Source organism: Acanthopagrus latus, chromosome 8 (assembly GCF_904848185.1).
Source record: "Acanthopagrus latus isolate v.2019 chromosome 8, fAcaLat1.1, whole genome shotgun sequence".
In the NCBI taxonomy this organism is placed as follows: Eukaryota; Metazoa; Chordata; class Actinopteri; order Spariformes; family Sparidae; genus Acanthopagrus; species Acanthopagrus latus.
The window spans coordinates 11,096,902-11,110,771 of record NC_051046.1 but is presented as its reverse complement, the minus strand read 5'-3'; the positions used below and the strand labels follow the sequence as shown (position 1 = coordinate 11,110,771).

The 13,870-nt window shown below is 42.3% G+C and overlaps 1 protein-coding gene, 1 long non-coding RNA gene and 3 other non-coding genes across 5 annotated transcripts; 4 read left to right on the top strand and 1 right to left on the bottom strand.

Annotated features, from left to right (window-relative positions):
* Positions 1–745: 745 nt before the first annotated feature.
* Positions 746–1,873, top strand: LOC119024937. Its single transcript, XR_005076647.1, has 3 exons — positions 746–1,014; positions 1,196–1,272; positions 1,450–1,873. It is a non-coding gene; the product is annotated as an uncharacterized LOC119024937 (long non-coding RNA).
* LOC119025182 lies at positions 787–858 on the top strand. The gene has a single exon (XR_005076723.1). It is a non-coding gene; the product is annotated as a small nucleolar RNA SNORD18 (small nucleolar RNA).
* Positions 1,054–1,124, top strand: LOC119025183. The gene has a single exon (XR_005076724.1). It is a non-coding gene; the product is annotated as a small nucleolar RNA SNORD18 (small nucleolar RNA).
* Positions 1,312–1,378, top strand: LOC119025186. The gene has a single exon (XR_005076726.1). It is a non-coding gene; the product is annotated as a small nucleolar RNA SNORD18 (small nucleolar RNA).
* On the bottom strand, positions 1,612–12,022 carry map2k1 (mitogen-activated protein kinase kinase 1). The gene is made up of 11 exons (XM_037108181.1): positions 11,714–12,022; positions 5,012–5,222; positions 4,569–4,715; positions 4,306–4,383; positions 4,083–4,134; positions 3,675–3,799; positions 3,246–3,453; positions 2,823–2,887; positions 2,344–2,402; positions 2,157–2,202; positions 1,612–2,077 (listed from the first exon to the last, which is right to left on the bottom strand). The coding sequence occupies exons 1-11, from the start codon at positions 11,794–11,796 to the stop codon at positions 1,964–1,966; spliced, it is 1,188 nt and encodes a 395-aa protein (XP_036964076.1). The 5' UTR covers positions 11,797–12,022; the 3' UTR covers positions 1,612–1,963.
* Between the last annotated feature and the right edge of the window lie 1,848 nt (positions 12,023–13,870).

Here is a 13,870-nt window from a genome sequence, read left to right as displayed (position 1 = left end):
ACATTTGAAGCCTACTGCTTCTAATGCAAGAAACCAAATTGGGAAGTTTGGTTATAAAGGCATTAGAGTGGAAGGAAGTCAAATTTTAAGTAAACATCACTACCAAACTCAATCTCCAGAAAGCAGGCTGGAGTTTGTCTGTGTCAACATGAAATTGGTCTGAAATTGCATTTATCTTTGTCTTTTAAAGGTGTCCATTTGTAACATCAGAAACCTAAAGGAATTTGATCATTAGGGAAAAAGATTGCTTTTGAGGCAGGCCTGTATTTGATTCAAAGTTGAATCACTTGGTACCATAATGTAAGTCCAACAATTGGATGACCTGGGATGACGGGTTTGTTATAGATGGTATGTGTGTTTATAAAGGTAGGGTTTTTTTTTTTTTTTTTTTGGCAACTCCTCTGCATGGTCCCCCTCCAAACACGGAGAGCTGCAACACAGGAGTGAGTAATGGAAAAGATGCTTCTATGGGTAAGATGAAGAATCGCATATGGTTTCGACATGGAGGATCCTGTGTTATCTACAAGCAAGATGCTGGTGCCACCAAAGCCTTCAGAAATATCCCAGGTGTGTTGTTCAAATGTGTGATTCAAGAGGAAACACTGACTCTCGACCTGGTGATTAATAATAAAACTTTTTTTTCTTTTTTTGAAGGTATCATTGTAGACTGAACCAACGGAACCTCCTGAGGCATGCCCCCATCTGGCACTTTGCATAAACCTGCTTCCCCGGAATTCAAGTGAGTACTTAAGGAGCAATCACACTGTTACGTCAGTGTTAATCTTATTACAGTGATGAGCTTCCACTTCATGGTCCGTGTTTTTGAAATTCTGTGATATTTAAAGAAGTTCTGAGTTTGAGCCATCAGATGCCTTTTTCCCTGTTTTCACAAGTTCCTATATGATTTGAATTCTAAATGCCTTATTTATTCTTGCCTGCCAATGCAGAAGATGACACAGACCCGAACAGGATTCCGAAGAGTGTGGGGATCCAGAGAGCACATCGTACACCCAAGTAAGCACCGCTTAGCTCTTGAAATACACTCTAGCTTCTCAACTATGATGATTTTCTACTTCAGGTCCGTGTTTCTGAAATTCTGTGATATTTAACGAAGTTCTGAGTTTGAGCCACATGTTGTCCTTTTCCTGTTTTCACAAGTTCCTATTTGATTTTAATTCCGTATGTCTTATTCCAGCCTGCTAATGCAGAAGACACACGCCTGAAAAGGATCCTGAAGAGCGAGGGGATCCATAGTGCACGTCGTACACCTAAGTAAGCGCCGCTCAGCTTTTGAAATCAACTCTAGCTTGTCAACCATGATGATTTTCCACTTCAGGTCCGTGTTTCTGAACCCTGATTATTAGGAAGTCCTGAGCGACACCTTTCTTAAAAACGTACAGTTCAGCAGAAGTTCACGTTGTTAAAACTGGATTTATGTTGTCATTACAGCATGAAGATTAACGACGGAACCTTTGCACCAAGACGGCAAGAAGCATGACAAAGGGAACACCTGCCAAACCAAAGGCATTCATTCATCGATCTTCTTAAATACTCGAGTTCAATGATGAATAAATTGGTTGGTTGAAACAAATGAGTCAGACCTCTCATTCAAAGTTTTTGATTCACAAGACTTATTTATTTCACATAAGCTAACAAAGATTGTAATCTGTCTGCGCTGTAAGGACACAGGGTACAGAGGAATATCAAGCACACAGGTTGAGCAGCATTTGTAATTATAGGATTCATTAGAAAAGATGGCTTTTCAGGCAGGCCTACAACATAGCCTTGAGAATTTAGTGTATAGTTAATTTCACTTGGCATGTAGGTGTGTACACTAAATATACAACTATTGATTGCACAATTTTAAAACTCATTAAGTACTCAATATAAACAAACATTTAACCCATAATACAACTCCATTCGTTTGGAGGACCTTGGGATATGTTGTGGGCAGTACGGGGCCTCACATCGCTGTACCGTGGGTGGGTGTCCCAGGCTGATTGAGTCCGATGGTGCTGCACAACCAGCCAGCAAAGTCAACCTGCTCTGCCTCAGACTGTTTGATAAAGGGATGCACCTGAAGAAAAGGAAACAAGTGTGAACTGGTTGTGATGCAAAAAAGTTCTGGATGATGTAAATACAAACTGCTCACTCACCATCAACTGCTTCAGGTCTGCTCTCTCTGCAGGATTCTTTATCAAGCTGTAAGAGAAATGGGAGTGTAGTGCATTTTAACACCACTAGGTGGCATAATGTCTTATTTTCAGATGTCTATCTTCAGTTGTAGTTCATGCCAGTTAATATTGGTGCTGAGAAGATGGTTCAAAGATGTCTCATCCATACCATTTATTCACAAAGTCTTGAAATTCGGGGCCAAATATCCCGGGGAGCTTTGGTGGAGGCTGAAAATCAAAAGGTTCAGTCAGCACTGAATTGATCAAGTTGCAGGCAAATGCACACCCACAGTGTACCCTATCGAGTATGTTCATCATGCAGGGTTCGAATAAAGTCAGTTAATTCAAGTCTTATGGTCTAACTCTTATTCTCTTCATGGTTATGTATAAAAAATTAAATATATTCCTTGAAAAACACTTGATTTTCACAATCTACACAATCAATAACATAAACCAAAAATATTCAAAAGGGTTATAAAATAAATCTTTAAACTTTATTTTACGCAATCTGTAGTTACAGTTTAGATGGGATGACAAAGACTCTGAGGGTCTGGAAAGTTTTGGTTAAGGTACCGTGACAGAGCTTGGGGGGGAGAAGCCATATGAACCCTGAACATGCCAAGATGTGGTCGTAGTCGGCAAACTCACCTCGTTTACTATGTAGTCAAGCAGCTCAAATATAGCCATCGGTGGCCTGCTGTCAGGTCCGTATGCTGGGAGGTGAATAAAAAGAAAAGATATCAGCTTCTGCCATCAGTCACTGTGTTCTCAGCACTTGCCACTCAAGGCTACCAATAGATGTCACTTCATGACAATGCTTCATTGAAAGGGCTCCAACAGGTGCTTCCATGGAAACGTTTGAATTATAATGTAGTGTTTTGAAGGTCTGAATAGTGTACGGATTTTAGATAAAGGGCTTGAAAAATACATGTAACACACTATTTTTATATAATATATGTATGTGTGTGTGTATGTATATAATATATTATATATATAATATTTATATAAAATTCATTCAAAAAAAGCCACTCTGCAGAATCACAGAATCAACCAGTGTCTGCTCAGACTTACAGCTGCCTGGTCGCCCAGGAGGTCGAGGCTTTGGGGAGGACTCACTGGCGGCTGCCTCCCCTTCCACTGGGAATCCAAAAATCTGTTCCAGTTCCTTAGCATCAGGCGGCGGGATGGGGAAGCGTCCAATAGCCATTTCGACCAGGGACAGACCCATACTCCAGATGTCCGACTGGACAGAGTAATGGGTGCCCTGCAAACGCTCTGGCTGCACAACACACATGAAATCAGATCATTAATTTAAGCAATCCTGACAAAAAAACAGGCTAGAGCAAATAAATAGTAAAGAGTAAATAGAATCTGAATTGAAGACTTTAATCGCCCCAGAACTATAAATCCTACCCATAACAGGAATCTTAAATAATGTCCTAACAATAACGTGTGAATGAGAGCAGCAGGAAAGGAGGAGCGTGTCCATTTTTAACTCACAGACATGTAAGAGCGAGTGCCCACAAAGGAGTTAGCCATAGAGTCGATGAGCTGTCCGCTCACTCCAAAGTCGCACAGCTTGATCTCACAGCGGGAATTCACTAGGATGTTCGAGGGCTTCACATCTGAAAGAGGGACATGCAGTATATTAGGGAACATGATGGGCAAGTGTTCAACAGGGAACAGTGAGCAACACAGAACAAACTGCTGCAAAGACTCGATACCCGCTGTGCTTCCTTTCATCATCCCTGTGTACGACACTGAGTGCAACAAACATCTTGTCCATGTATTCTTATACTCTGCCTCAGGTTATTTAAAGCAAACACTACTATTCCTGTGTCCCATGTAACCTTTAAAAATCTGATTATCTTCCTAACATCTTCCAGTTAATGAAAAAAAATGAATGACCTCTGTGCATGATCTTGTGTTTCTCCCTCAGGTAAGAGAGCCCCTTAATGACCTGGAAAGACAAATAATTCATATCAGTCGAGTCGAGGTCCTGATTATTTGATAGTGCAGAAGAAATAACTTACAAATGCATATGCATCAGCGATAGAAAAAACAAACAAATATAGCTGTTGTGTGACGACCAGAGCAGCAAACTGGTAGGAGAGGTGTCGGAGCTACCCACAGCGATGCTGACTTTGCCAAGGATCTGCTCTGGGATCTTGCCTGCCTTCTTCAGCGACTGGTCCAGGGAGCCGCCGTCCTACAGCCAGCAGGGACGGGGAAATATGGAGAGCATAAAAATAATCATTCAACCAACAAAACTGGTCTCTGTGAATTAAAGGTGGTTGGTCTTGGAAAGAAACAAGGAAACACACACTTGAAGCACCCAAAGTGAACGTTGCGCTAACACACCGGCAGCCATTACATATTGAAAAGATTAAGTACCATATGCTCCATGCAGATGCTGATTTCTCCATCGCTGTAAAAAGCCCCGTAGAAGCCTACGATGTAGGGCGAGTTACACTCGTGCAGCACCTGCAGCTCCCTAATGATCTGGTTCCTGATGGCTGGTTTGATTTCCAGGTGGATCAGCTGGAAAACAGGAAACAGGTTTTATTTCTGTTCTCATGTCACACAGAACTTGAACACAAGGACATTAATCATGTTCTTGTGCGCACACATGCACGAACACTCGATACAATACATGTTATGATATTGAGAAAAAATGTGAGGATTTATGGGCCCATGTGTTGGTTAGTCATTCAAACTTTTCAGCCAATATGGATAGACGCCTGTAAAAAACAATGCCTGTCTGATATACCGAAGAAAACTGCAGTTTTTCACAGTGTATTCATGAAAGTCGTGCCTTTACTCAGCCCCCTGCTTACCTTCCTCGCCATAATCAGACCGGAGGGTCTGTGGGAGACCTTGAAGACCACCCCTCCATTGCCTGCGCCCAGCTCGCAGATCTTCTCGAAGTCATCGTCCTTCAGCTCACCCACCTTCTGCTTCTGCGTCAGAAAGGCCTCCAGGCGTTTGCGCTGCTGCTCATCCAACTCGAGCTCCTCTAGTTTCTTCTGCAGCGCCTCCAAGTTTGTTCTGAGACAGATGATGAAGACAGATGTGTAATGCACGTATCACCAGAGAATTCTTCCCGAAATAAAAGGAGGCCCTGAATTTTTGCAGATGTTCTTTCTCCCAAATGAGGCAATGCTCAGTGCACCAAGATCTCCTGTATCTCTTACATACATAAAACCTTGGAGGACAGACTTGCTGTGCTTGGTGTGTGATGATGACTACTACTGCACGAGTCTCTAGGAACAATGACCACCACCCAAAGACCCAGCAGGAAGACAGAAAGTGTCACAGGTTCTCTTTCAGTGTTCCTTCCCAGGTCCGGATATGAGGTTCTTCTGAGTGCTGTCACCGCTCCCCTGATGCTGTTGTCATGGTGATGCATCTCCTTGAGAAATCAACTACACAGTAAACTGTTCTGACGTTCTGACCTCTCCTCTTGAAACACTGCGACACAAAACCGGCCTAAGCTTTTATCACAAACTTGATAAGAAGGTTGTTTAAAGATCGAGTGGTCGTGTCAGAGACGTGAATTTGAAAACTCCAACAGGTGTATTTGTCTGTTCATGTAAATGAACAGAAACAAGCTCAAATTAGCATTTTGAAGTGTTTTTCAGTATCTGTTTGTTAAAAGCTAAAAGCAAGTGTGCATGCTCCTGTCAGGTGTTTGTCCTCAGTTTCTTACAAAGTTTGGTTTAAGTGCCGTTTTTATTTATTTTCTTTAATGTTTGCATGATAAAATGATACTAATAAGCACATCTTCTTCAAGCCCAGTGGTAATTATGCTTTTTTTTTTTTTTTTTCCCGAAATCTTTGTAATTGATCACGACTCAGCTGAGAGCAGCCAGAGCAGGGCAGTGATGCTCTTCTCTCCACTGCTCAAACGCACGGCAGCGAGAGGGTTAAGTGGTTTTATTTTTGACAGCAGGCCCTGCATATCCATGGAGACGAGGTGCTGAGTTTGAGTTGGCTGTGGGTAGCGTGGGCGTTTTGTCGACAAGAGCTGGGGGCGGAGGAGGCCGGAGATACTGAGTAGAAGAGCAGCCTGAAACACACACTCCAACACAATACGCAGGTGGGAGGGACTACAGTAGCTGCACAGCGCAGCCCCCCGCCTGCCTCTGGGTGCAGGAAGAAGTGAGCACGACGCTGGCCTTTTGTGCTCCATCCACACAATGTCCAAGGACATCCAATACAAACTTGCATGCAAAAGAATCAATGTTTCTTCATCTGGGCGTAACGTGCTGCAAAGAAGAAGGCACTGCTGTTTTACAATACAAAAATACGCATGTGATTGTGAGCCACATATCCATGGTTTTGCCTTGTGACCGGGGTTTCTTTAACTTCTACATGTATTTCCTACACTGTTAAATGTTCACCTAGTAAGGTTAGCTAGAATAGGATGTTGCAGAACTGTTAAACAGACATTTTTTTAGCTACTGAATCAAAATAAATGAATCCAGATAAACTGTGAGGCCTACACACTATTCACTACTACACTACTTCAAGACGGCTGCCAATGGTTCGACTGGTGAAGGTCACAAGTGTGGGTTATTAAAGGACAACTTCACCAAAAATTGAAACTTTTGTCATTACTTACTCGTCCACATGACATTTGTAGTCTACAATACAGCTCTGGAACGTCAGAGCAAAACAGCATATGCTGCGCTCTCCTAAACAACTGAAATAGATGGGGCCTTGTTTTAAAATTTAATAAAAACAAGGAAGAAAAAGAAAAAATGGCTCCATACAGCTCATCTGGTGTAAACCATGTGTCTGGAAGCCCCCAGGACACAAAAATTGACCCTTGACGCACCCGGTAAAGACAGGTGCTGTGTCTCAATTCAGGGACTGCATCCTTCAGAGGCCGTAATTGAAGGCCAATTATGTCACAACGCCGCGCGACGGCTGTCCCAATTCGAAAACTCCTCCAAATGCAGCCCGCAAATGCAGACTTCTTCTCCCTCTTTTTGGAGGATACGCCGCTACTATCCTTCGTGGCCTCACATATCCCAAGATTCTTTGCAAACACTTTTAACTTGGCAGCTACAGTAAAAGCTTTTAAAATGTAAGTGTGGTGTAAAGTCTTTTTCAAATCACTTTGGGAACACTGTCCTTTTGCAGACTTGGATTACACAGGGCCAGCTTTATGGAGCCATTATATGTTTTTTTCTTTTTGTTGTTTGCTAACATTTGTCAAGGAGAAGGCTGCAACGCCGTTTTTCTGTTAAGCTCCAGAAATGTTTTGTGTACCACAAAACTTCGCTCAACTTTCCATAACTGAATTTTCAAATTTGGGTCAGTTTATCTTTTAAGGATCCAAGAAAAAAAAACAACAACTTTTTAACAGAAAGATTTTGCACTCTGAAATGCTCACAAATAAGTACAGTTTGATGAATTACAAGGACAGCCTGATTTTTTTTTGTCTGCAAGGACACAGCAGTGTTTAGAGTGAAGGGGAATTACTGCTATTGCAATCAAGCGTGCATATTTCTAAGTGCAAAAAAACAAGTGACAGTTCCTCTGTGGTAACACAGGAAACATGAGTGGCATCTAATGAATGAAGAATCAGCAGGACTGTGGGTGCTGTGCAGGTTTTGAACATTGACTTTCTTCTTCGCACGTTCACACTTGCTTTTATTCCCATTCACCTGAAAAGCAACACCTCTGTGAATAATGAAACTATACATATTCACAGCCATATTGTGTAAGTTTGGATATATGTGATAGTGGGATCTTATCCAAGATCTGAGCAAACAGCAAATTGCCAGAGCCGGTCTACACCAGAGCAGGTTGTTTTTATTTGTTCTCAGATCTCCTCTGATAATATTACATGCTTGGCTGGCATCATGCGGGCCACTCAGTACACTTCCCCCATGGCTGCCAGCCATTTCACGCTGAGAAAGCATTTGGCGGGCAGTAATGGCAATTCCTTTTCGCCAGAGTGGAATGGTCTGGTTTCAATGAGAGGCTCATCGATCGCATTGAGCTCAATCTGCGCCCAATATGCAACACCTGTGCTGCTAGCATGAGAGTCGAATCCTCCTGTGAGCTCGTCCAAAAATAATGTGCTCGTTTATAAGTGCGTGTTTCGAAACACGATCATTTTCTCCCCACTGTATAAACACTGGAGGGTTTACCTGAGACATTCTTTGATACCATTATGTTCTATCATCCTTACATCCATGGGACGTGATAAAATAAACGACGGCCGAATTGCATTTAGGGGCTCTAGTTTCCGGGTGCTGTCGATGTGCGTGCCGGCTCACTGTCACACTGCCCTGACTGACAGGGATGTCTGAATAGTACAGAGCCATTGTTAATGTCATTAGTAACACCTGTGCTTTTTCTGCTATGACAAGATGAGACATCAGCTGCGCAGAGGGCCTGATGGGTGGAGCTCTGCTGGGAATTACATGAGGTCGTCAAACTCAGCACACCAACAAGAATAGTATGGGATCTGAGAGAGGAGGCTGAAACACCTGCGGCCATGTACGACAGCTGGGTGATACATCGATCATGATAATATGAGACCGTGTGGTCATGTCTTTTGTGACATTATTTAATTTATACATATTAAGTTATAGCACAACAAGATCCTGGACCGAGTCCTGACAAACTTCAGTCCTCCTCTCCACTGGCGTGTGAATGTTTTGCAGTGATCCAGCTCTGCACAAAGAAAGCTCCCTTCCATCTCTTCCGTCCTCTGCAGAACCACTGTATAATGTCCTGTTAGACATTTACGTTCTGCACTTTCGGTTGTGCCCACGGATCAGCTGACTTCTCCATCGTTCGAGCGAGATTAGCTGTGCATTGGTCACCTGTGACAACAAATCGTTAATCAGACATAAATATGCTTCTTCGTCTCTTACGTCACTTGAGGTGATATGATGAGGAGGGCACTTGAGGACACACTGCACATCTTGAGTTGCTCAAAAACTCATTTCAGTGGACTATCAAAGCCTGATGGGTCCAGAGTCTTGGCACTAACCTCTTGCCTGATAGTGTTCTGTGTTATGTGTAATAGGTTTAGCCACAGCTTTCTTCTCATCTGACATACAACGGTTCATTATTAGATGATTCAAATTTAACTTGTAATGCTGTGACTGTGTAACTCCAGCAATTGTTATCCCCGTTCCTTTTTCGTGTGGGTGTGCTGGAGTTTTGCTTCGTGCAGTGTTAAGGAACAAAATGTGTGAGGGACATCTGTGTGCCTGCGGAGCATTCAGCCACCATCACTGGTCTGAAACATGATTTGTTTTTCCACAGAGCCTCAGACGGCTGAGAGCGTAGACCCAGATAAAACTGTCTTTTTTTATGGAAAAGAGGTCTGAGTAAAACCAGGCCAAACGGCTTGCTGTCTGCAGCCTGTCAGGCGGAGTGTCACAGTGCACCATATTGCAGAGTTACTGGACACACACATTGTGAGCTCCTGCTGTGGTGGGAAAAGGGATCCCTCCACCACAAAGCCCTCCAAATCTCTGATTTCCTGCTTGTTCCTGCATCGTGACATGTTGCTCCTCGGACTCAGCAGCCGGAATGTGTGCAGCTCGGGCCAAACATTATGTCATCATCAACAACTTCTACTGAGCAAAGCCAAGGCACAACTCCCCTGTTAAACATTATGCACAAGCTGATCCTCCGATATACAGCATGAAGTGTCTTTAACATCCACTCATATCATAAAGAAAAGTGTACAGAGAAATGTCTATATTGGACTTATAGAGCTCTTCAGTTTCTAATTTCATTTGATCGTTCCTACTTCTTAAATGTGAAAACTTGCAGCATTAAATAATAACAAACTACATATGCTTGTGTTAAATGCTGTTGATCAGACAAAAAAAGATTAATCAATAAAAAAAATAAAATAATGTTCATTAAAAAATGTTTGGTTGCAGCTCTGTGAATTCATTCTAAAATGCTGAGTTGTAGAAAGTCACCTGAGTGTTTAATGGATAATTACACTGATTTAAGATTTTGATCTGTTGCTTGTTGAGCTATTCATCGCAAAGAGACCCAAACGGCCTTCAGGAGGGTGATGTAACGATGAAACAATGAAATATTCCTCCTCTTCAACATGTTAGAGAAGCCAGCCATCACGAGGGATGACATGTTATGTAATTCTCATCTCAACTGATCCAGCTTGTTTGCTGGACTGGCTGGGCTTTTTTCTCGGTGAACTGAGATCTGTGCGAGCGCTGGTGTCACAACAGTTTAATATCTCCATTACTGTGTTTTAGTCAAACGGTGGTGGGAACAGAGCCGCACGGAACTTCTACAACGTACAGAAATATCATTCTACACGCCGCCTCCCTGCAAAGGTCAATCTCTGACTAATCACGCTGTCTCGGTTCCATCAAGTGTGTCAGCGTGCACAATAACCAGGACCTTGGAACGAACTGTAAATGGGATGTGGTTGTATATAATGTTATTATTCACACCTTGTGCTCTTCTTGCTATGACAAGCTGTGAAAAAGGTCCATTGACAGTTATGTTTAGACTTTCTCTGTGACAGAACTGATTTATGAAATAGTAAACCAACCAAGTAATGAAATAGTAGTAAATACATAAATTGGAATTATGAACATTTTAGCAGCTGTAATATTTAGTTTAAGCTACTGCATGATTCGATCAACCGCAATGTGATGATCAATCAAGCCTCTGTAGGAAGATTTACTGGTGCCAGCTTCTAAGATTTGAGGATTTGCTGGCTGGAGGTGAAACAACTTGACTGAATTGGCAGAAAATGCATCACCATCTAGTATGCTGAATCATTTAAAGGATAATTTCACCCAGATATTAAAAAATTCAGTCATTTTCTACCCGGCCTCGTGCCGATGGAGAGTCAGGTGAAGTTTTATTGTCCACAAAACATTTCTGGCAAAACAACGCTGCAGCATTCTGCTAAACAACTGAAGTGGGTGGGGACTTGACTTGACTTTAACATAAATGGCTCCATATAGGCCGTCCGGCATAATCCAAAACTCTGGAAGACCTGAGATCCTGAATTGAATTTGAAAAGACCTTATTTACACAACTGATCGAGCAAGACGAGCTTCTGCGCTCCAGAAATGTTTTGTGGAGTACAAAACTTCAACCGACTTTCAATAATTTTCATTTGTTTTTCTAGTCTAAATGGTCACTACAGTCTGTGCACCTCCTCTCTTCTTGGACACAAGTCATTTGAAGATTTCAGCCTAGGCTCTGGGAGCTCGATCAATTATTCAATCAATAATTAATACATGTTAATCGATAAGAATGGAGGCAATCATTAGCTGCAGTCCAAGAGCTTACACACACACACACACACACACACACACACTAGAGACCTAAAAAAGGAAGTTTACACACACACTGTACAGCTAATATTCAGCTACCTGTGTGTTGCAGCAGCTGTCACTGTTACCATTACTGCATGCTGAACACGAATCTGACATGAATGATCAATCAGATGGTTATCAATGCCCCTCACTGAGCAGTCTGAATGTCAGCAGCAGATGAATATCGACACTCACTCTGTGGCTCCGGTGCCGTTGATAGTGTTTCCATCGGGGATGGGGTTGAGTTGGATCGGCTCCGGCTTCCGTCTCTTCTGCATGTTGCACACAAGGAAAACAGCTGGTGCACAAACACACGGGCGATGGATGGAGCGCGCACACACACACGCTCACACACACTCACAGTCACACACACACACACACACACACGCTCTCGGGTTAGTGGACAGGGACTGACAGGAGGAGGAGACACACAGCGGTGCGGTCACGAGCTGGAGGGACTGATATTTCCTTCTTAATGGGTGGATGTGAATGATCCGGGAGATGAAACGTCACAAAAATATTTACATTCGTCTTCCGGACGGCGTGGCTGCGCTTGGGACAGCGCCCCCTCTGCTGGTGACGGGAGGTATTACTGTTTCCACGCTCTAACCAGAACAAGAGGCGGGAGCAGGATCAGCATTGTAATTACAGTATATTTTATTTGGTTGCTATTTTTGACGACAGCTATTTTGACAACAATTTTAATCTAGTTGGCTGCTTGACGTGTATTTTGTGCTCTGATTTAAAGACGTTTTATTTCATTTGTATATATACAATATGTATTTATATCATTTTGTGGCCTAAAATTAGTCCAATTTGAGTTTATAGTCGTTCAGTTTCTGTTTGTGTGTGTGTGTGTGTGTGTGTGTGTGTGTGTGTGTGTGTGTGTGTGTGTGTGTGTGTGTGTGTGTATTCAGTTAATTTGAATATGATTGGACAACTTTAAGGCCACAAAATGATTCAAATGACAGATCTAATATTTCCCTACCCTAACATATGTCCCTGTCATTGTTTTCGTAAAACTTTAGTTTTAGAGAATTTCAAAAATGAAAGTCTAAACATCCAGTATTAAATCAGTCTTAGTGCAGATGAAGTATAAATGATGAAAACTGATGAAAAACAACATTTTCATATCGAGATCTTTGATCCCACTCTTATAATGTTGCCTTAAATGTTTAGATATCTAATATCCATAACTACAGTGATACACTTCCAAAATGTAATTGGAAAATTACAAACTAATGATACTGTTTCGGATGATTTTTCGTCTGGATGTGAGCAGGAAATATCAAATCAAGAGCAAATGGAGTGAAGATGTGAGTATAAGGGTAGATGGTGTAAGAGTAGGGTAGGGTAATACAGGGAATTCATATAAACATATAAAAGTCACTTTGTGTGACTCATTTCATGCCATTGATTTCCAACTAGGATGGAATACTTCATCTTGTATCAACATATGTCAAATCTAAGAACTGTATTCGGTAACATTTAATATTTGTGGCTTTTCTCAATTGAGTCTTTCTCCCGCAGTACCCCACACCTCCAGCATGTCCCCCCCTCACTGTTTACGAACCTGAAAGAGGCCGGCCTGTCATCATTTTCACGGTCCCTCTGCTTCCAGCTCATCATCGGCATCTGACAAAATCCAGCGAAATTATCTGTACTTACTTGCTGCTTCTGTTATTTTCATCCAAAATCACAGAGGAATCAGGGTCTGATTTCATCCACAGCAATGCTCTCCCCTCTTTAGTACTTCCCTTTTAACATTTGGTATCTTCTTATTATTGTTGACAGACGCTCTCTGCGGCTGGTGAGAGGGGCTGTTGACGAGAGGCTGGTGTTGATGATTCTTTTCATATCGTGCAAGAGATCCAACTTTCACACTAATGCTCCACTTTGTTTTATAGACTTGCCTCGTATTGCCTTACCTTTTATAGACTTACAAAAATCATCAAATCTCCAACGGCTTTTTGCATATAACAAAGCTGTTCTAACAATCTCACCGCCTCGCAGCACTACAATCTGAACTTTAAATGGAGTACGTATTAATCTATTAAACTTTCTGATAGATAGACCACAAAAAATGGAGAAACTTTTTGATCATCCTTTAATTTGGCGCACAGATTGAATCAGTCAGACGGGTTTGACCTCTGCGGGAACAATTAATCAGAACCTGGAATTGAGCGGTTCCCCCTGTGAGACAGCAGCGCATCACCCTCTCTTGTGAATGATGTGTCAGCTGTCAGCCCGAATGTACCATGTAGATTAGATATCAAGCAGGACCTGAAGCCGCCTGCCATTTTTACAATCTGCTCTGAAGTCTCGACACATTGTCCTGACAGACACAAGGCC